Genomic DNA, 19,453 nt, shown 5'->3' with positions numbered 1-19,453 from the left:
AATGGATGAAGTTGAAAATATTGCCAAGACGGCGTATTCCGTGTCATCCTTGCAGCCTTGAAGCCTTGCATGGATTGATCGCAGACTTCAGTTGCGACGCGACTTTCACTTTGTGGACTTGCACTTTTTGGCATCGTGTCTTGCCAAAGTCCATCGTTTGATTCTTCCTTCATCTTCGTTTTTCATTTCGGACTTGCCTTCTACTCTTCCATCATTTGAACTCTCTTCCGTTCATGTCATAACTTGATCCCGACTCCCAACTAACATGACGGACAAGCTCCCCCCAAACCTCCTTGCGCTCTTCGCGCCGCGTCCGCCTCTCCGGTATATGCCACCGTCTGACCGCGCGCCCGAAGAACGAAAAACAGCTACGATAGTCGGAGTTGCAGCCTTTCTCCCGGCTCTGAAAGAGAAGGAGGCACAGGAGGATAAGTCGAAATACACGGAGAGCTGGCTGGAGAAGAAGGAAAGGGTGAAGCTCGAGAAGGAGAAGAAGAGAGAATATATCATCAACGGGGCAGTCAAACTTTGTGAGTTCGACAGGCGGGTTACGACATGATTTTGCGCAAGGCAGCTAACGGATTCTAGACAAACCCAGCGATGACCCGAATATTCGAGGAGATCCGTTCAAAACTCTCTTCGTATCGCGGCTCAGCTACGATACTGAAGTCAAGGACTTGGAGAGGGAATTCGGCAGGTTTGGGCCGATTGAGCGGGTATGCCTTGACAAGTATTGTGAGTAAGAATTAAAGCTAACATCAACCAGATTCGGCTCGTCCAAGATACACATGAATCCGAGAAGAAAGGCTCGAAATCTAAGAAGAAGAACCGCGGTTATGCTTTCATCGTCTATGAGAAGGAACGGGATATGAAGGGTACATCTTCCCCATTTTCTGTTTCACACTCCCGTCATCCCACAAATCCCTATATCCAAGGTAATTTCAAAGTATTTTCGACTAACACACGGCACTCGCGCTTCTCTTATACAGCCGCATACAAAGAAACCGATGGTATTCGTATCAAAGACAGACGTGTTTTAGTAGACGTCGAACGCGGCCGTACAGTCTCTGGTTGGCGACCACGCCGATACGGCGGTGGGCTCGGTGGTCGCGGCTACACCAAGGCGCTCCCTCTCCGACCGGCCGTTGCAGGCGGCTTTGGACCTCCGACCGGACCGGGCGGCTTCCGCGGTGGCATGGGCGGTTTCCGAGGCGGACGTGGCGGTTTCCGGGGGGGATTCGACCGAGGTCCCGGTGGACGAGGAGGGTTCGGTGGTGGCGATCGCGGACCAGGCGGCTACGGCGGCCGTGGAATTGGATACGAAGCGAACGGTTTCGGCGGTAGAGGAGCCCCAGAAGGTGCGCCGTCCGGACCGAGAGGACCGCGAAGCGGTGGGTATGGTGGTGGTGGCCGTGGACCACCCGATGGACCGAATGGATCAGGATATGGAGATCGTGGAGGCGGGGACCGTGGAGGCGGGGATCGTGGAGGTGGAGGTGGAAGGTATGACGATCGCCCACCGTATGGAGGACGAAGCGGAGGATTCGGAAGCGGGAGTAATCGCGAACCCCTCCGACAAGGCAGCGGATACCGAGACCGGGATCGCGAAGGTGGGTATGGACGCGACGACTACAGGAAACGACCCCACGATGATGACGGCTACGACGACTCCAGGAGTAAACGGCGATATTAATGAAGAGCGGCGTCGCAATATTGAGGGAAGAGGCTTCCGTTTCAAGCTTGTTAGTCTTCTCGTGGCACCGAAGAGCGAAACGGTCGAACTACCAGTCAGTGCCGGTACAGCTCACACGGTTGGTATCCTCGAGGTAACTCCTTGCGTTCTCTCTCGCCCCATTCTCGCGATAGGGTAAGCGGTAAGGCATCTCCACGCTGCACCCATCACGGCGGCTTTTCCGCATCCAGCTTGCAGTACTCGACGGTGTCTTCTCCCGCACCAACTTTCTTCTATCGGAAATCCACCTATCGTTCGTCTCGGAAAGGCGCACTCAATGGTACTCACCGGGTTTGTGGTTGGACTTGGTCACATCGAAGGTTCATGGTATCTTTCTTTTCTTACTTGTCGTTATTACCATCTGCGTGGACGTCACTTGAACCGAACTCCGTTCATGGTGAGTTCTTCGGTGGCTGTTTCCGCATGGCGGACCTGAGTTCTCCTTCGTCGACGTCGGAGGTAAGGATTGGGGGTCGATTTCTGGCTGTCCGCACGCTGGTCTTCGTTCCGTGGGCAAGGTTCATCTGGGAAGGGTCGGTAAAACAACGGACTGCATTACGGTTCGGGTCGGTCAAAGTCCTCAAATCAGTGCCAGACTGTCAGTGTATGTTACAGGTATCCAGCATTAGCATCCAGATCAGCGAGTGTCGACTCAATGGAAGGATTGCTAATGGTTCCAAGTGGCATAAGTACTGGTGTCTGGTAGGTACTAGATGTTGTGCATTGCAATTCCATTAGTGACTTATCCGGTCGTGAACCAACTCCGATCGTCTTCTGATGTCCCGGATGTCCCAGAGTCTACCGTATCCACGTAGCCGAAAACACGATCCTCTGAGGAGTTCGGATTACAGGTAATTAATCCACCGAAGATATCTAGCTATTTCGGACTTTCCCTTCTCTTGTCGGGTGAACACCTGTGTATCCAAATACCTAATGAACGCCCCCTCCCCACATCCCCACCGTCCCGAGGCCAAAAGTTGGTACGGAATATCGTAGGAAGGACGGCCCGCTTGAGCCCGTCGCATAGCCGGATTTCCCGCATTGCGCCGTCTTCGGGGGAGCCAAACCGGTCGCCGGTGTCATCATACCGCACACGCAAGCGGGAGCCTTGGGAGAACGTTCTCAAAGGATTACGAAATGGTTTTACGTAGCCCCAGACTTAGGAGATGATAGTCAGGGCGAGGGCCATTGTTAGCAAGTGAGGGCAGGGAAGAAATTGAGATGGTTATCCCTCGGAAGTGTGAACGCATGCGTGGACTCGGCATGGCATACTTCACCAGAAAGTGATTCACCGCAAGAATTTCCAGCTCATGTATGATGTACGGGATGCCTACTAGGACGAGCGAATATCTCTCCGGCGGCTCCTCAACGCCTATCAGGGACAGTCCCTTAATGGTGGCTACAGCCTACCTAAGCCCATCTACTACGTACTCCAGCACGCAGTCCAGACCTACCGGCCGGCACTAGCAAAGTACCTATGCGTATCCCACTCAACTACGGCAGCATCATGTGGTCATCAGTACATGCAGGCGTGCAGGAATTACAAAGGACCTACTATGTATGATAGGACCAGGGCTTCTAAGCATGTACGAATGTGCAAATCTGGACAAATAACGCGGTCCCATCGACCACTCCAACGGGATCGCATATCATTCGCTATTTTCCCTTGTCTATCTCTCCGACCTGCGGGATCGCTCTCCCCCATCCACTCGCTTCTGGTTCATGGAATCGATTCTACAATAATAGTGTGGGACTGGATGGAGTGATCGGTTGAATGGAGTCGCTAGCAGTTAGCACATGGGAAACAAGGGGGTTTGGTTGCAACCCTTCAACCATGGAATCGGAGCAAGTGAGATCTTGCTTCGCATGGACTGGGCCATCCATCCCGAACCGTCGAGGAACGACAAACAGATCGATGTGGCCGTCTCCTGTCGGTCACGTTAGCCAAGCCCGATAGCCAGGGAAGGCAGCCCGATCTAGCCGTCCCGAAGCGAATCATATTGGTTCCATCGTGGGGCTAATGGGCCAGACCGAACATAGAAGCGAAGTCGCATTGTTGGGTAACTTTGCCCTTGATGCCCTGATCACATTGTCTAAGTCTTACTATTCCCGTATCGAGCTGTCGGCTGATTTAGCCACTGGATCTTTCAATTCGCCCTTGACTTCCATTCACTCTCTTCGTTTCTGTGTGTAACCTGAGCGTTCTGCTTTTTGCACTGTCTTCGTGCGATCTTGATATTAAGTTCCGCTTGTGTGCCTTGCCCTACCATGTCGTCGAGCGAACCAGCCCCAGCTAATCCGACCAAAGGCGGGGTAGAGGAGGGAACGGCGCCGGCAACGGAGGCGCCAGTGCCCGCAACAGAGGCACCAGCACCCGCGACAGAAGCACCAGCGCCCGCAACAGCGCCCGCGGAAGGCGTTACGCAGTTTGCACCGGAGGCGGCTGTGTCGCAACAAGAAGAGCCCGCTCAACCCGCTCAAGTTTCTATTGCTTCAATTTCACAAGCGGTGCCAATTGAGGTGGAAGGAGATGTGGGTCCTTTTCCCTTTAGTGATATTGGAGCTTACTTAATTGAGCATGGGGCTAATCGTTTCATGATCGCTAGGGCGACACGAGTGATTACGATTCTGCGCTCGGAGACGATACGTGAGTTTCTTCGGAGTCAATGTGCTTTGTCGCCCAGATCTAAATGGAAATGCGCAGAGCGAGCGTCACGACCTCGTTGAAATCGGCGCTATTAGACTACCAGTATGAAAATGGACGAAGATACCAGGGCTATGGCAAAGAGAAGTATTTCCTGCCCGCCGACGAAACCGAAGCGGACCGGCTGGACCTCGTCTCACACATGTTGAACCTCTGCACTGGCGGCAAACTGCATTTCGCTCCGATCGGCGACAACCCGCAACGCATCCTCGATCTCGGGACGGGCACGGGAATTTGGGCGATTGATATGGGCGACCAGTATCCTTCCGCCGACGTGCTCGGAAACGACCTTGCAGACAACCAACCCCGGAACGTGCCACCCAACGTCCGCTTTGAGATCGACGACATCGAGCAAGAATGGATCTATTCGGAGGGGTTCGATTATATCCATATGAGGATGATGGGAGGCGCGTTGAAAGATTGGCCGAAGTTGCTGCGGCAGGCCTTCAAATTCACCAAGCCTGGTGGGTGGGTCGAGTTTATGGACTTTACGATGACGTTCAATAAGGCGTCCCCGAGTGGTCATTTCGAGCGAGGTTGCCCCGTCGACAAGTGGACTGTAGAATTGAAGGACTTGATGCACGGCATTGGATTGGACCCAGAACCGGGTCCAAAATTGCTCGGATGGTTCAAAGATACGGGCTTCACCAACATCAACCAAAAAACTTTCCATATTCCAGTTGGTACTTGGCCAAAGGATAAGACTATGGTATGCCTATAATCGGTGTATACTCTGTTTACATGTGGATCGCACTGACGCTTCTTCCAGAAAGAAATCGGAACCATCAACGCCATCCAGTTCATGGAAAACTTGGAAGGCTTCACTCTTCGACCGCTGACGATGAAAGGGTGGAAGAGGGAGGAGATCATGGTCTTCATTGCTGACGTCCGGAAAGATTTTAAAAATTCAAAGCTGCAGATGCAGCACGACGGGTAAGTTCGAGAACATGGCCCAGAGAACGGCCGCTAATATAAGCCGACAGATACGCGGTATGGGCCCAGAAGCCTCTCGACTAATGATATCTGGATTGATGTTAGCGGGAATGAATGCAGGCGCCTAGTGGTCATCCGAGGGACAGCGAATGGTGGAATCGGAAAACAATACCAGGCAGTTTCCTATCCCGTTCCAACTTACCTTCTTTTGTGACTATTGGACAATTGGCCTGGTATCATTTGATGCGGCGGATGGGGGGATGGTTGCATGGGACATCTTAGCTTTCTTCTTTCTCAATCCAATCTCTTGCGATTCGAAACGCTGTTATGGTCCTTGCGAATACCTAACACATAAGGTTCAGAAGAAACCATAACCCTTCCACCATGCATATCCAACAACGACCAGGAGACTGCCCGCTGCCCAGCCCACATTCATCTCGACAACGCTCCATACCCAGAGCGTTCCAATCGGCGGGGCCCTCTTCATGACAGCGAAATAACCATATTTATTCCCCGAGTGCACCATGAACGCCCCGGCAGCCACGGACGTGACGAAAAATAGGAGATCCCGGAATATCTTGAGACGCTTCGCGGTCGGCGTATGCAAGAAGTACGTCGCGAGCAGGAGGACCGGAAAAGCTTGGAGGCTCCGGAACCAGATCTCCTGCCAGACGATCTCCTGCCGATACTGGTTGTACACGAGCACGTCCAGGGTAAATCGTAACATCGACAAGGAGGCCGTGTAGAAAATGGCTTCGCCAAAGGCGCCCAGGGGATCGTCAGACATGAACTCCCAATCGCCATTTTTCGTGTCACTCGTCCCTTCGGCGTTTACGAACGGCTTCCCCTTCGCCAGCAAAGCTTGCCTCTCCTCCGCGAGGTCATAGAGCGTTTTAGCTGGTCGATGGGACGCATCCCAGTCGGGATGGGATAGAGGGATGTCATCGGTGGGTTTCATGTTTTTCTTGTCGGCTTTCGTTGCTGCGCGTCGTTCACGGCGGTTCCGTGGACCTTCTGACATGGCTTCTCTGCCGGTTTATTCATTCAACCAGCGAGGGCGTTGTTGTTTTTATTAATATTATATATGAGATGTAAAAAAGGGGTGACGTCTTTGTTGCAAATGTAAAGGTCAGGGACTTCAATCTTCATGTTAAATGTTCATGTTATTATTACAGCTAGGACGACTATGGATTTCAGTACCGTAATATAATTAGTCCTCCACCCAGGGGTAACTACCATGCCAGGCAAAAACCTAAGTATGCGGAATCAACAACAATCAATTCATTATTATTGTTTACTCCGGGCTTGTGAAGCAGCCGATGATTACATCCAACGGATGAAGGAACGCTGTGCTATACTGTAAACTTACCTATATGGTAATTAACATACGAATTACAGATGTGCGTAAAGTTGAGTGAATTCAGTGCAGGGATGTCGGGTCGAGTGCCCCATAATAAAAATCCGCCTGCCAAGATTTCGACTTCCACGCCGCGACAACTGAACTGAACCTTCCAGAGGCATCGCACAACTTCATACTCAATTGTGGTTCAATCAAGTCGCAAAAATGGCAAAAAGAAAGGACTTGAAGTTGAAGGTGGCGCTGAACCGACAAAAGGGCGCGAATTACACCAAAGATCACCAGAAAAAGTTGCGTCAAGAGGCCGAGAAGCTAAAGCGGGCCGCAGCGCAACAGCAGAAACCAGTTCATGATGAGGATGAGGATATTGGAGACGAAGATGACTCGGATGGCGGTATAATGCTTGTCACTGAGGAGGATGGTACATCGCGTACCGTGGCCGTTCTGCCAGATGAAGAGGAGGATGAGGAGGGGTCGAGCGACGAAGATGTGGCGGTAGGTTTTCTCACGCTCGAGAAACATGGATACATGCTAACGAGAATAGTACGATATGAACGCGCTTGACGACGACAGTTCAATATATACGTCCGATGAAGGCGAGAAGGAGGAGAAAGATCAAGACGAGCCAGAGTCCGACCATTCAGAAGATGAAGAAGACATCCCCCTCTCCGACCTCGAATCTCTTTCCGATACCGAAAAAGGCGACCTTGTTCCTCACCAACGCCTCACTATTAACAACCATGCCGCCCTCACCTCCGCGCTCAACCGCATCTCCCTGCCCTACGCCAAACTCCCCTTCTCCGCCCACCAATCTATCACCGCCGACACCACGACCTCGAACGCTATCCCCGACCCGGAGGACGACCTCAACCGTGAACTCCAATTCTACAACCAAGCTCAATCCGCCGCCGAGCTCGCCCGCCAGAAGCTGAAGAAAGAAGGCGTCCCGTTCAGCCGCCCGAACGACTTCTTCGCCGAGATGGTGAAGAGCGACGAGCACATGGGACGAATCAAGACACGGCTGGTGGAGGACGCCACGGCGAAGAAGGCCGCGTTGGAAGCGCGGAAGCTGCGGGACGCGAAGAAGTTCGGGAAGAAGGTCCAGGTGGAGAAGGAGCAGGAGCGGGCGAAGGAGCGGCGGGAGATGAAGGGGAAGGTCGAGAGTTTGAAGAGAAGTAGGTTTCCCCCATCACTCCATTTCATACAAGCGTGTTTGCTGACTGATTCCTGTACAGAACGACAAGGCGCCCCCATCGCCAATGAGAAGGAGGAGGACATGTTCGACATCGCGCTCGAGAAAGAGGCGCCGCGGCGCCGGTCGGATGGGCCGGGCAAGCGGGGCGGAGCGGACGCCAACCCGAAGCGGCAGAAGAAGGATGATAAGTACGGGTTTGGTGGGAAGAAGCGGTTCTCCAAGAGCGGGGACGCCACGTCGACGTCGGACATGCGAGGGTTCAGCGCAAAGGGGATGAAGAGCAACGAGTTTGGAGGGTCGTCGAAGGTGAAGAAGGCGCGGCCGGGGAAGAGTAAGCGGCAGAAGGGGAGGCCGTAGTGTGCGGTGATGCATATGGCGGATCGCAGGATCTCTCCGGTCCGATGCGAGGGTGGTTGCGTTCTCGGTTCTCTCAGCCAAGTTACATAGGAACGCAGATTTAGATTTGCTTGATATTCAAACCTCCTGCCTACGGTTTCTTATGGGGTGGGTTTACGGTACATGATGGTTCTGTCCAAGTCCAGCCGCTTTAGAAAATCAGCCAACACATGCTCCGGTGGATACGCCAACAAGCCTTCATCGTCTGTGAGGTTGTAACACCGGCTTTCATTAGACAGAACAATTAAAAGCAGAGGACAGCGCCTCTCGTCAATTTGACACTGGCAATGGATCGGTGCGTGTTCAGGAGTGGTGGGGTGGTTTGGGAACGAGTCTCGTCGGTCGACAGTCCCGTGTCGACCTCATAAGCATTCTTCATAAAGCGTCATCTCATCGCAAAAGCTTCTCGCGCTTCCATCGGCTCGGCCCAGTGTGAATCCAAATTGGGACCGATGCCCTTTCAACCCACCGATTGGTACAGCAGCAGCGGCTCGCCCACGTTCTCGATCTCCGGTATTGTGCAGCGTAGGTCGAACGCCTTCGACAGGACGATCTTGAAGATCTTCTGCACGTTGATGCTGTGGCTGGTACTGCTGAATATGAGGGGCGCTTTCATTGCTTTTGCGAATCGTTTGGCCTGCGGGATTGTCAGCCATGTACCTCACTCGCCTTGATGAATTCTTTTAAGACACGTCCATACCTGGTTCGAGATCTCCTCCTGCTCTTCGCGAGGAAAGTTGACAAAGTGGTCATACTTGGTTCCGACGAGGAATGGAATGGCTGTCTTGTTGAACCCTCGACCTTGTCGGTACCACTCCTTGATGGAGTTGAGGGTGCTCTTCCGAGTCAGGTCGAACATGAAGAGGATCGCAACAGCGTCGTTGCAGACGAGCGGGAGCATGTTGACGAATTCGCGCTGGCCACCAAGGTCCCAGATGGAGAAAGTGATTTCGGTGTTGCGGATCGAGATGGTCTTTTCCATGAAATTAACACCTTGAGCTACGTTAGTATAGGTCCATGAAGGGTCTCAATGGCGAGTAGCCTCGCATACCAAGCGTCTGGATGTAGTCCTCGTCCCAGCTGCCCTCAACATATTTCACCATCAGACTCGTCTTTCCAATCTGTGCATCCCCCACCATGCCGACCTTGATCACCACGCTCGTGTTCTTCGCCGCTGACTCCGGTTGCTGTGCCCGCATCTGCTGTTCCTGGTATCCCGCCTGTCGGTTGGCCATGTCGTACGGAGAGTGATTGCCGGACCCCGCCAACGAGCTGGGTCGGGAGCCGCCACGAGAGTAGCTGTGTTGGCTATGGTAGCCCGGTCTTGGGGGAGTGTCGTTTTCGGAGGTATTATATTGGCTATGAGCATCGTAGGGGCGGTATGCGGTATCCGAGTACGATGTTTGCGGTCTGGGATCATGGGAGTTGCCGTTGCTGTAATCGGTCTGGAATTCCTGTCCTGCCGCTGCCGCCGCCGCTTGCTGCATGCTTGATGCCGTAATGGTCTGCATGGTGTCGTCCATGTCCATGGTCTGATCGTGTGGGCTAGTCGTCGGGCTAGTACTATGTTGAGGCTCGGTGAGAGGGGGAGCTCCCTGAGCAGAATCGAGGTCCATATCCATGGCAGGCTGGTGGTTGATAGCCCTGTTCGCAACGCTTTGGATCGATGACCGCAAGAGAAAAGAGGTGGAGCGATCAGGGTGCTAGGTGTTAAGTGGAATAGTGGCCTCACAAGGAGATGCGAAATCGTGAATAAAGTGCAACACCCCTAGTGTGGAGTCTCTGTGGACGGCGCATGAGCTAACCGCTGGACGGCTGAAGGAGACGAGATGGATGACGCGAGGAGAAACAGACGCGAAGGGACGCGTTTTGTTGGTCAACACCAATCCGCCACCATCAGGTTGATGTCGCCCATAGCACGAGTAGGATGCGGGGATTGACTACCAGGTCGAAATGCAAGATCACTACTTGCGATATTGATCATTCATAAGGCTGATGGGGAGTGGTCCTGGTTGTTGTTTCAAACCGGACCATGGCAGAGAGAGACTTGGTGGGGATCTCCGAGGTTTTCCCAGCACTGCGTATTGAAACTGTCACTGAAACTTCAAAACAACCAGTCAAGTCTCTTCGCAATCGGTTGGATTATAATCTACTAATGATATGAGGACCGTAGATTTGAAGAGAAGGGGAGATGCTACAGAAGGGGAAGTCCCGAATCATAGCTTTGACACCTAGTTCGAGACAGTTCAAAATTCAATACGGTACAGTACATTCCCCGTTTCCTATCCATACCAAGTACCCCTACAGCCGAGATAGCTATGGCTTTATATTCGACTTGGCCTGAAAGAGCTCGCAATAGCTTCCTCTGGTTTTTCGCTACCACAAAGATACCCTCCTCTTCCCCTGTTGATCTCGATGCCCAATTGACTCAACCTTGCCCGCCTCTATCGCCGCGTCGCCTATCTCTATCCATATACTTCCCCCTAGCAACACGTCGGACCGACCCTTCTCCTCGTGCCTTTCACAGTTCATTGAACCCAGACAGTGATGGTTGATTCGGGGCCATCAGGATTCCTGGGGATCCTGCAGATCCATTCACTCCATGCCGGCCCTTGATCCTCTCGAGGAGAGAGATCGGGTCAGATAGAGGATCATAACAGGTATCCTCTCATCTCCCTATCCAAGCATCTTCGTCTGTCGTTCTAAAAACATTAGTTTAGGCCTATCTTCGGCAAATGAAACGTCCTTCTCGGCCACAACGATCTTCCTATCGAGCGATGCCTCACGTAAAATCCACCTCGTATTATCCTCGGGTATTTGATTGGATCCGTCTGGGTGAACCTGCTCGTACCACCGGTGCAAGCCGTAGGATTTAATCAGCGTCTGGATCATCAGCACCTCGACGCAGCACCAAGCTCGTGAGTAATAACTGCCATCAACAAGACTGATTACGACATTGCATTGCATAAGAACCATGGGAAGTGCCGAGATGCCTGATGCCGCATGGTCTTGATCGATACACGCAAGATCCTGTTGAAGTGTTAGTTAGAAAGCGAAATGACGAGGAGAACAGATGGGCAATAGGCCTACCACCCAGATTCCCAAAGTGTTCCGATCCACATCCGGACGCCTCGTCAAAAACTCCTCGATGGCAGAAATCATGCGCCGATATTGCGTGTTGTCCTGGTCATCCGGCTGAGAGCCTAGTCCAGATTCCTTCCCAATCCACCGATACGAGAGGAATATAACAAAGTCAACGCGCGCACCAGGGTGACTCCGGTCAAATTCCGCGCTCCATTCGTAGGTCACCTTGTCGCTAGATCGTGGGATTCGCTTGGAGCGCTCAAAGTGGGAATAGCGCACAAACTTGAGGCCATCAAACATTCTCCTCCTTTCCACGTCATCCGCGAGAATTTCCGCATACGCCCTCCGCAGGCGCCGTAAGCGATCTTGGGCGTTGCTGTGGTTGAGAACGGGCCGCAGCCTGTCTTGAAAGATTTCGCGATAATTTTTTCTGAGCCTTGCCTCGTTCATACTTTGCTTCAGTTTACCGGGCACGTCACCGTGGAGTTGCTTACGGAGACCGTCGAGGACAATGTCGACCACCGACGTGTCGTTGTTGTACACGGCGCAATCCAGTGCCTTGTAGCCTTGTTCGTCCGTGAGATCCATATCCGCGCCTACATCCACCAGCTCTCGCAGATATTGGCCGTGCTCTTCTGAAGGCTCTTTGCACAGTGCAATGGCAGGAGTGCAGGTGCCTGGCGTGTTGAATTGCTTGAGCGCTTCTTCGCGCTGCCCATTCCTAAGCAGAACGCGTCCATAGAAGAACCGTGACATGGCAATCACGGTAGGGTCATCGAGCGTTGCTGCAATATTCAGCGACTGTAAGGCAAATTCCGCAGCCTTGGCGAGCTCGTCACGAGCTGTGTAGCATAGGGAGAGTCGGGCGAGGCCGATAGACTCTCGCGTAATGGCATACTTGACCAAGCGCGATTCGATGTGTCCGTCGAGCGAATACGCTTCTGTACTCTCCTTTATCTTGCGGGCAGTGCTAACTCGCTCCTTGAGCTGACTGATGGCCATGTCCAATAACTCCATGTCGCCCCTTTGTTGCGACAGCTGGTAGTTGATCATACCAAGATTCCCCAGTGCACGGCATATTTCGGTATCAGAGTTGAGTTCCTTGGCCGTCTTGAGCTGAAGCCCAATCACTTCCTTTGCATCGTCTAGAAGATTCATATGTCGATAGATGACACCGAGCTCTCCGCTGGCATTGATGCGCAGTACACTGGTACCCGATTCATCCACAACCATTTGCAGGCTCTTCTTAGCCAACTCGTAACGCCCAAAACGACGATTTGTGTTGCCAAACTCGAGAAGGGTGGAAAGTCGGTACGTTTTAGACGCTGGAAAGTCTGGGACGCTGCACATATCGAGAGCCTTGTTGAACTCGCGAAGAGCATACTCCCACTCGGCGCATTGTGCATAGTCCTGCCCTCGTTGAATGAGCTCTTCCCAGGCGCGAAATGCGTCTACCGTCTTGACGAGATCTATCGGAGTTACGCCAGCAGGGTTACGATCTTGCTTAAACGACTTGCCATCGATAGGACCGAGAACAGGCGCGTCCTTTATGAATTTGCGTTGCGAGTCGAAGAAGAACAGCGTGGCATGAAACTCATCTGAAGGAATATTTGAGGTGTGAAACGCGCCTGCTGGTACCGAATATGTCATGTCGCGCGTGTGCAGCACTGATTCTCCAGGAATTGCGCAGACCAGCTTGCCAGTGTTTTCGACCACGGAGTACTGCTGATGCGGGCTGTAACTCTGGCCTAATTCTTCTCCCGACTTCCATCTCAGCGCAAATTCTGCGTGAGTAGCGACCGAAGGATCCGACGCGGGTTCAACGGTGTAGGCGGTATCCGTTCCTTGCCCAGCCAAGATCCAGCTTCGTGCGTATGGCTGGTGAGAATGGATCGAATACTGAGGATTTCCTCGCACCCCATCCGGCATCCAAACGTGGAGTCGAAATAGCTCGGCGATGGTTTTGTTTTCGTTGATCAGGCAGCAAAGAGGTAGAGCAAGAAACCCCTGGGCGCTGCGAGACGCACTGTAGCCAGGCCGCGAGAATATGGTGCTGAACAATGCATCGCGAATCAGGGCCCAAATTTGCTCCAGCTCTTCACCAGTGGTTTCTTGTTCGAGCCGTGACTTTTGGCGAAGAAATGCAACAGCAAGAGCCAGCTTGACGATTTCCTGAGTGGATGCATTAGCAGGATTGTTCGAGGCAATTCTGTCTAACCACTCGTTCAAGAGGAACGCATTGTCGATGATGTTACCCATTTGACCCTGCGATCCAGCAGGTTCGTTCTGCGGAACTTCATTTTGCGCCAGCACCCACGCCATGGCAGGCACTGCTTCTTGTTCGGTCAGTATGGTGGCTGCCGCAACTCCATCAAGAACTCTCAAGAGATTGGAGATGGAAAGCCGGACGCCACTGTTGATGGGCTTTGGCGGCCGCTCCTCTTCGGCTGCCGGGTGCGCCATGTGTCTGTTATCGCAGTAGCAATAGCGATTCTAGCTTGTCCGAAAGACCTGGCCGAGGATGATATTCCCAAGAATTATGCCATACTCTTACATACGTGGAGGCAGAACGAGGAGGATACGTTCGAAAGAACCCATCAAGGGTACCTACGGGATAGAATAAGGCTGGCTATGAAGCCAGTTTGGAGCAAGGACCCTAACCTGTGAGCGCGTGCTATCCATAATATGACTCCATTCGCCTTTCGCCCCAGCCTCTATTTATAAAACAAGCCGAACTAACCCCGAAAGGGTATACATACATAATCTGTATCATCATGAATCATCGTCATAGCAAAAAAGTTTCGAGATTCACAAACCTTACCAATCGGTATAAAATTAAACGACGACCGATATCTTTACTTTCGATGCTTTGTATCAAGGGTTATCAGGTGCATTGAAACGTCCCGTTAGATCATAGGGCAAATTTGGTGTGCGTTAATAAGAACAAATACGTAAACCTGCCCCATCCATCCGTCCTTCCGCTTGCTGGACACCCTATTCCAGCACACATCACGGCTTCGAAATGCCAGTAGTCGGTGTTGAGAAGCTCACAGAGCTTCAGGGTGCTCCAGACGGCATCCGTAATGTACGTCCGATCCACGACCTCTGCACGAACCAACTAACCTAAACATCTAGGTTTGCATTCTCGCCCATGTCGTAAGTCCCATCCAGGAACAGAGAGATTTCTAGTAAGGAAGAGGAGGTTAACAAAAGATCCAAGGACCATGGCAAGACATCCCTCACAGATGCTCTCATCGCCACCAACGGCATCATCTCTCCCAAACTCGCAGGAAAGATCCGCTACCTAGACTCTCGGCCAGATGAGCAACTCCGTGGTATCACCATGGAATCTTCCGCCATCTCATTGTACTTTGCCATGCTGCGCCGGTCGTCTCCGGAAACGGAACCGAAACAGCACGACTACCTTATCAACCTCATTGATTCTCCGGGGCACGTCGATTTCAGCTCTGAAGTCAGTACAGCATCCCGTCTCTGCGATGGAGCCATGGTGTTAGTTGATGCAGTTGAGGGGGTTTGTAGTCAAACGGTCACGGTCCTCCGGCAGACATGGACGGAGAAATTGAAGCCCGTCTTGGTCATCAATAAGATGGATAGGCTCATTACAGAGTTGAAGATGAGCCCTTACGAAGCACACATCCACCTCAATAAACTCCTAGAGCAGGTCAACGCCGTAGTCGGAGGCTTCTTCCAGGGAGAACGAATGGAAGAGGACTTGCGGTGGCGGGAGCGATTGGAACAGAAAGTAAACGCCGCCGCTGACAAGGCCAAGGGGAAGAGTGGCGGAACAGACGCGAGCGAAATCATCGACGGCGACTTCGTAGAGATGGACGATGAAGATATCTACTTCGCGCCGGAAAAGAATAACGTCATATTCAGCAGCGCGGTTGACGGCTGGGCTTTTACTGTCAAGCAATTTGCCAGTTTATATGAGAAAAAACTCGGCATTAAGAGGTCAATCTTAGAGAAAGTACTCTGGGGAGACTTTTTCCTGGATCGAAAGACCAAGAGAGTCCTCAGCTCTAAGCATCTCAAAGGTCGTGCCTTGAAGCCAATGTTCGTGCAACTGGTTCTTGAGAACATTTGGGCGGTATACGATGCAACCGTCACTGGCAACGATGGCAAGGGGTGAGTTGTATACATGATTCATTGTGGTTATCTTCTTCTAACTTCCAACAGCGATCCGGAACTTTTGAAAAAGATCACAAAGTCTCTGAATATCACGCTTCCTCCACATATCCTCCGTTCCCGCGACCCACGCGCATTACTTACCGCCCTCTTCGCTGCCTGGCTACCACTCTCCACTGCGGTGCTCGTCACCGTTATCGAACAAATCCCCTCCCCTCCCGCAGCTCAAGCATTACGGATACCAGACTTAGTCGCTTCGAGTCCCGGAAGCAATGCAGTGGACCCAAAGATCAAGGCCGCCATGACGGAATTTCATTCCAAGAAGGAGGATCCCCTCGTTGCGTACGTGAGCAAAATGGTGGCAGTCAAGGAGAGCGAGCTACCGAAGGAGAAGAAAAGGGGTGGATTCATGCTGACAGCTGAGGAGGCACGGGACCTCGCGAGGAAGAAACGTGCACAGTTCGCTGCTGCTAAAACCACTGAGGTGGACGGCGTCACGGACTCACTATCAATGGCCACTATCACTGGCGCGAATGATATGAATGGCGCAGAAGACGACAGTGTTGCGGAACCTGAAGATCCAGAGCACCTTATTGGATTCGCACGACTCTATTCTGGTACTCTCTCGGTTGGTGACGAGGTCTGGACTTACGGACCGAAATATATGCCCGATGCACCGGACGTTGCTCCTCCTACCAAAGCAACGATCACGGGGCTATATCTTCTTATGGGACGACATCTGGAACCTTTGAAAATAGCGCCAGCAGGAATCGTGGTGGGGATTGCTGGTCTGGCTGGCCATATCCTCAAAGCTGGCACGCTTTCAAACCTCGGACCGGCCGGGACCCCCAATCTCGGCGGAATATCTGGCTCCGTTCGACCTATTGTTCGGGTTGCACTGGAGCCAGTATTCCCTGCTGACTTGGACAAACTCATCACTGGTCTCAAGTTGCTCGTACAGGCGGATCCGTGTGCTGAATATGAGGTTCTGGAGTCAGGAGAGCATGTGGTGTGTTGTGCCGGCGAATTGCATCTTGAGCGTTGCTTGAAAGACCTGAGGGAGCGGTTCGCGAGATGTGAGATCCAGGCCGGAGAACCGATCGTTCCTTATAGGGAGAGCATTGTGGAAGCGAAAGAGATGAATCCCCCTCGGGAGAAAGATCTGCCGCGAGGCACAGTCATTACAGCGACGCCTAGCGGCATTGTGACGATCCGGTTGAGGGTCAGGCCGTTGCCGGAGAATGTGACCGAGTGCTTGATCAAGAACTCGAGGTCAATACGGAAAGTCTGGGCAGAGGGGCGCGAGAGTTTAGACGAGAGGCATCCCGTGGGGGAAGGAGTTGGAAATGCCTCAACAAGCGAATTAATAGTTGGAGGGGACTTGGACCAGGGCGAACTGTGCTCAAGAGACGATCTCAGGAAACGTTTGATGTCTGCTTTTGAAGTGGCTGAGAAGGACAATGGCACATGGAAGGGGGTGGTTGACACGATCGCTGCATTTGGTCCACGGCGAGTTGGTCCGAACGTGTTAATCGACGCGACGAAGGACGGCGCATGCAGCAAAGTGTAAGTGTCGGCGACGACCTTACCTTACATATTCGCTAACTTACATCAGACTACACGAGACAAATGGCGCTTCGGAAGGATCGATCACAAACCAACATTCTAGAGCAGGTCTAACAGCGCAAGACCTCTCTGACAAGATCAACTACGCGTTCCAACTGGTAACAGCTCAGGGGCCGCTCTGTAATGAGCCGATGCAAGGCGTGGCTGTCTTCCTCGAGGACATCACCATTTCAAGCTCGATGGATGAAGCGGCCAGCGCTCGTGACAAACTTGGTCGATTAACCAGTGAAGTGATAAAGGCAGTCAGGGATTCCATTCGCACTGGGTTCCTGGACTGGAGTCCGCGCATGTTGCTTGCCATGTATAGCTGCGAGATCCAAGCTTCAAGTAAGTTGACAGTCTTATATCAACACTCTTGAACAATAGTGATTAACCCATCATAGCGGAGGTCCTTGGTCGGGTCTATGGCGTCATCACTCGGCGTCGTGGTCGCATCCTCTCCGAGGCCATGAAAGAAGGCACGCCGTTTTTCACTGTCGTGGCCGTTCTCCCCGTCGCCGAGTCCTTCGGCTTCTCCGAGGAGATCCGAAAGCGGACCTCAGGCGCAGCGAGCCCTCAGCTCGTCTTCCATGGGTTCGAGATGCTGGATCAGGACCCGTTCTGGGTGCCGTTCACGGAAGAGCAATTGGAAGATCTGGGAGAGTTGGCGGATAGGGAGAACGTGGCGAAGATGTATACAGAGAAGGTGAGGAAGAGGAAGGGGTTGTTTATTGCAGGGAAGAAGTTAGTGGAGAATGCGGAGAAACAGAAGACGATGAAGAATAACTAAGGAAGATTTTTCCTCGCAGTGCAATACGAAGGGAATGAATGGTTGCCGCTACAATGAAGTGTATCTTCCGGGTGTAGTCGGGCGATCCGCAAATCACACAGATCAAGGGTTCCCTTTTGAACGTGTAGCCATATCAGTATCCAATCCTCGGACTACAACCAGTTTCGTAGTCTCCGGCATCGTACTGCCACCAGCGCTACTGATACACTTTAGTGGATGTGCTGGGCCATGACTAAACCCCTGAAGTTCCGGAAGACTTAATTTCCGACATGATATCAACGAAAATGAAGTTAGGAGGTTCCAACTCCCTGGAACCGATCTTCAACAGGATGATCTGAATGACACAACGGAAGCGCTTCCGTTACTTTGGATTTGAGCTTCAAAGAAATGATATGGAAATTCTGCACTGGTCCTTAAATCTTGAACACTTCCTGTGGCCTGTATCCCGGCATTGTACGTCAACAGTAGCCCGCATTGTCCAGGAGTCGAGAACTTCCGCATACACAAGCGGACGAGAAATATTTGGATTGAGTAGGGTGGCATGGAAAGATCATGCACAGTGCTACTAGTGAAGTACTCGATGGTGTCCGAAAAATATGGACGGGAATTGAAGAACACTGCATCCACAGTGATTGCCTTGACTGTAATATCAAGCGGTGGGAAAGTCCGGATGTCCCGACTCTGCACTATTTGAATTGTGGCATATTCTCTAGACTCGGGTATCGTTGAAGTGTTAGGGTGGATCCCTCTACAACCTTGGTTTGTGGAATATGTGTTCTTGTTCCTCCATGTGTCACCATATCACAACATCTCCCGACATGGTCGCGGACAGGTTTCATCACCAGCAGTCGAGTACGCATGCTCCTATTGAGGAAACAGTGCACAACACGACGGCGAAACACTGTGCTCCGTGATGAGTCACAGTCCGGTGAACTTGATAAGGGTTCAGTAAATTGGAGGGAAGGTCATAGTTCCTTATTGTCTTCAGTACCTGGACCGAGTGCGTGTACAGTTCGCTTCAGTGATACAGTCGTGGTATTTGAGATCTAGAACTGTTGATGGTCTGTTGGAATGCGGATCGCATATGGGCATTCTATATTCGAAGACACGAAGTAGTTAACAAGAGCCGGTAAATTTGCTCTGCTACACAAGATCAATAGATAATCTCAAATCTCTAGGGGATTTTACGATCAGTGTTATTGAAACCTTCTAAATCGTTTTATGGAACGACGTTTAGTGGGGTGTATACAGACTTCGTCGTTGATAGCGTAGACTGTTGAGTAAATTTCGGCTGTCGTCGAGGATAGCCTTTCGGTCAGATAACAATCGACCATTTCTTCAGCCGAGTTAAAGAAGCTTCTCACCAGCAACCCCTGTTATTGCTGAGGTCGGTGGTGCAAGCAAATCAGACTTTCTTAGATCCACTTCAAGCTCACGGCAGGACCGAATGGTCACAACCGTCCCGGTTTTCGTAGGAAGTGCTCGCAAACTCTTCGAGTAGAATGCATCCT

General features: G+C 52.0%; 7 protein-coding genes across 7 annotated transcripts; 4 read left to right on the top strand and 3 right to left on the bottom strand.

Moving 5' to 3' along the window:
• Positions 1–6: 6 nt before the first annotated feature.
• Positions 7–1,875, top strand: P152DRAFT_196897 (uncharacterized protein). The gene is made up of 3 exons (XM_033674307.1): positions 7–530; positions 589–716; positions 767–1,875. Exons 1-3 carry the CDS (start codon positions 266–268, stop codon positions 1,691–1,693), a joined length of 1,320 nt encoding a protein of 439 aa, XP_033537434.1. The 5' UTR covers positions 7–265; the 3' UTR covers positions 1,694–1,875.
• A 2,553-nt stretch (positions 1,876–4,428) lies between these two features.
• On the top strand, positions 4,429–5,453 carry P152DRAFT_390860 (S-adenosyl-L-methionine-dependent methyltransferase; the record flags this gene model as incomplete). The annotated part of the gene is made up of 3 exons (XM_033676061.1): positions 4,429–5,145; positions 5,206–5,369; positions 5,420–5,453. The coding sequence occupies 3 exons, from the start codon at positions 4,429–4,431 to the stop codon at positions 5,451–5,453; spliced, it is 915 nt and encodes a 304-aa protein (XP_033537433.1).
• On the bottom strand, positions 5,443–6,554 carry P152DRAFT_197136 (uncharacterized protein). Its single transcript, XM_033674308.1, has one exon. It carries the CDS (start codon positions 6,388–6,390, stop codon positions 5,728–5,730), a length of 663 nt encoding a protein of 220 aa, XP_033537432.1. The 5' UTR covers positions 6,391–6,554; the 3' UTR covers positions 5,443–5,727.
• Positions 6,555–6,878: 324 nt separating this feature from the next.
• P152DRAFT_455515 (Ebp2-domain-containing protein) lies at positions 6,879–8,698 on the top strand. Its single transcript, XM_033678806.1, has 3 exons — positions 6,879–7,221; positions 7,271–7,901; positions 7,962–8,698. The coding sequence occupies exons 1-3, from the start codon at positions 6,934–6,936 to the stop codon at positions 8,276–8,278; spliced, it is 1,236 nt and encodes a 411-aa protein (XP_033537431.1). The 5' UTR covers positions 6,879–6,933; the 3' UTR covers positions 8,279–8,698.
• Positions 8,379–10,319, bottom strand: P152DRAFT_455514 (small GTPase). Its single transcript, XM_033678805.1, has 3 exons — positions 9,369–10,319; positions 9,018–9,310; positions 8,379–8,954 (listed from the first exon to the last, which is right to left on the bottom strand). Exons 1-3 carry the CDS (start codon positions 9,937–9,939, stop codon positions 8,778–8,780), a joined length of 1,041 nt encoding a protein of 346 aa, XP_033537430.1. The 5' UTR covers positions 9,940–10,319; the 3' UTR covers positions 8,379–8,777.
• Positions 10,320–10,993: 674 nt separating this feature from the next.
• P152DRAFT_390991 (uncharacterized protein) lies at positions 10,994–13,660 on the bottom strand (the record flags this gene model as incomplete). The annotated part of the gene is made up of 2 exons (XM_033676071.1): positions 10,994–11,347; positions 11,408–13,660. 2 exons carry the CDS (start codon positions 13,658–13,660, stop codon positions 10,994–10,996), a joined length of 2,607 nt encoding a protein of 868 aa, XP_033537429.1.
• A 537-nt stretch (positions 13,661–14,197) lies between these two features.
• P152DRAFT_479664 (putative ribosome biogenesis protein Ria1) lies at positions 14,198–18,279 on the top strand. The gene is made up of 6 exons (XM_033681730.1): positions 14,198–14,486; positions 14,537–14,557; positions 14,622–15,547; positions 15,599–17,113; positions 17,163–17,500; positions 17,557–18,279. The coding sequence occupies exons 1-6, from the start codon at positions 14,424–14,426 to the stop codon at positions 17,940–17,942; spliced, it is 3,249 nt and encodes a 1,082-aa protein (XP_033537428.1). The 5' UTR covers positions 14,198–14,423; the 3' UTR covers positions 17,943–18,279.
• Positions 18,280–19,453: the final 1,174 nt, after the last annotated feature.

This window comes from Eremomyces bilateralis (assembly GCF_010015585.1).
Source record: "Eremomyces bilateralis CBS 781.70 unplaced genomic scaffold P152scaffold_3, whole genome shotgun sequence".
In the NCBI taxonomy this organism is placed as follows: domain Eukaryota; kingdom Fungi; phylum Ascomycota; class Dothideomycetes; order Eremomycetales; family Eremomycetaceae; genus Eremomyces; species Eremomyces bilateralis.
The sequence above is the reverse complement of the archived record's forward strand: the minus strand, read 5'-3'. Positions and strand labels throughout refer to the sequence as shown.

Coding starts and splice junctions, on each gene's coding strand:
- P152DRAFT_196897 (XM_033674307.1), top strand. CDS start 266: ATGACGGACAAGCTCCCCCCAAACCTCCTTGCGCTCTTCGCGCCGCGT. Junction 531..588: donor CAACGGGGCAGTCAAACTTT/GTGAGTTCGACA, acceptor AACGGATTCTAG/ACAAACCCAGCGATGACCCG. Junction 717..766: donor GGTTTGGGCCGATTGAGCGG/GTATGCCTTGAC, acceptor AACATCAACCAG/ATTCGGCTCGTCCAAGATAC.
- P152DRAFT_197136 (XM_033674308.1), bottom strand. CDS start 6,390: ATGTCAGAAGGTCCACGGAACCGCCGTGAACGACGCGCAGCAACGAAA.
- P152DRAFT_455515 (XM_033678806.1), top strand. CDS start 6,934: ATGGCAAAAAGAAAGGACTTGAAGTTGAAGGTGGCGCTGAACCGACAA. Junction 7,222..7,270: donor CGAGCGACGAAGATGTGGCG/GTAGGTTTTCTC, acceptor TAACGAGAATAG/TACGATATGAACGCGCTTGA. Junction 7,902..7,961: donor GGTCGAGAGTTTGAAGAGAA/GTAGGTTTCCCC, acceptor ATTCCTGTACAG/AACGACAAGGCGCCCCCATC.
- P152DRAFT_455514 (XM_033678805.1), bottom strand. CDS start 9,939: ATGGATATGGACCTCGATTCTGCTCAGGGAGCTCCCCCTCTCACCGAG. Junction 9,311..9,368: donor GGACTACATCCAGACGCTTG/GTATGCGAGGCT, acceptor ACGTAGCTCAAG/GTGTTAATTTCATGGAAAAG. Junction 8,955..9,017: donor AGGAGGAGATCTCGAACCAG/GTATGGACGTGT, acceptor ACAATCCCGCAG/GCCAAACGATTCGCAAAAGC.
- P152DRAFT_479664 (XM_033681730.1), top strand. CDS start 14,424: ATGCCAGTAGTCGGTGTTGAGAAGCTCACAGAGCTTCAGGGTGCTCCA. Junction 15,548..15,598: donor ACTGGCAACGATGGCAAGGG/GTGAGTTGTATA, acceptor AACTTCCAACAG/CGATCCGGAACTTTTGAAAA. Junction 17,114..17,162: donor GACGGCGCATGCAGCAAAGT/GTAAGTGTCGGC, acceptor AACTTACATCAG/ACTACACGAGACAAATGGCG.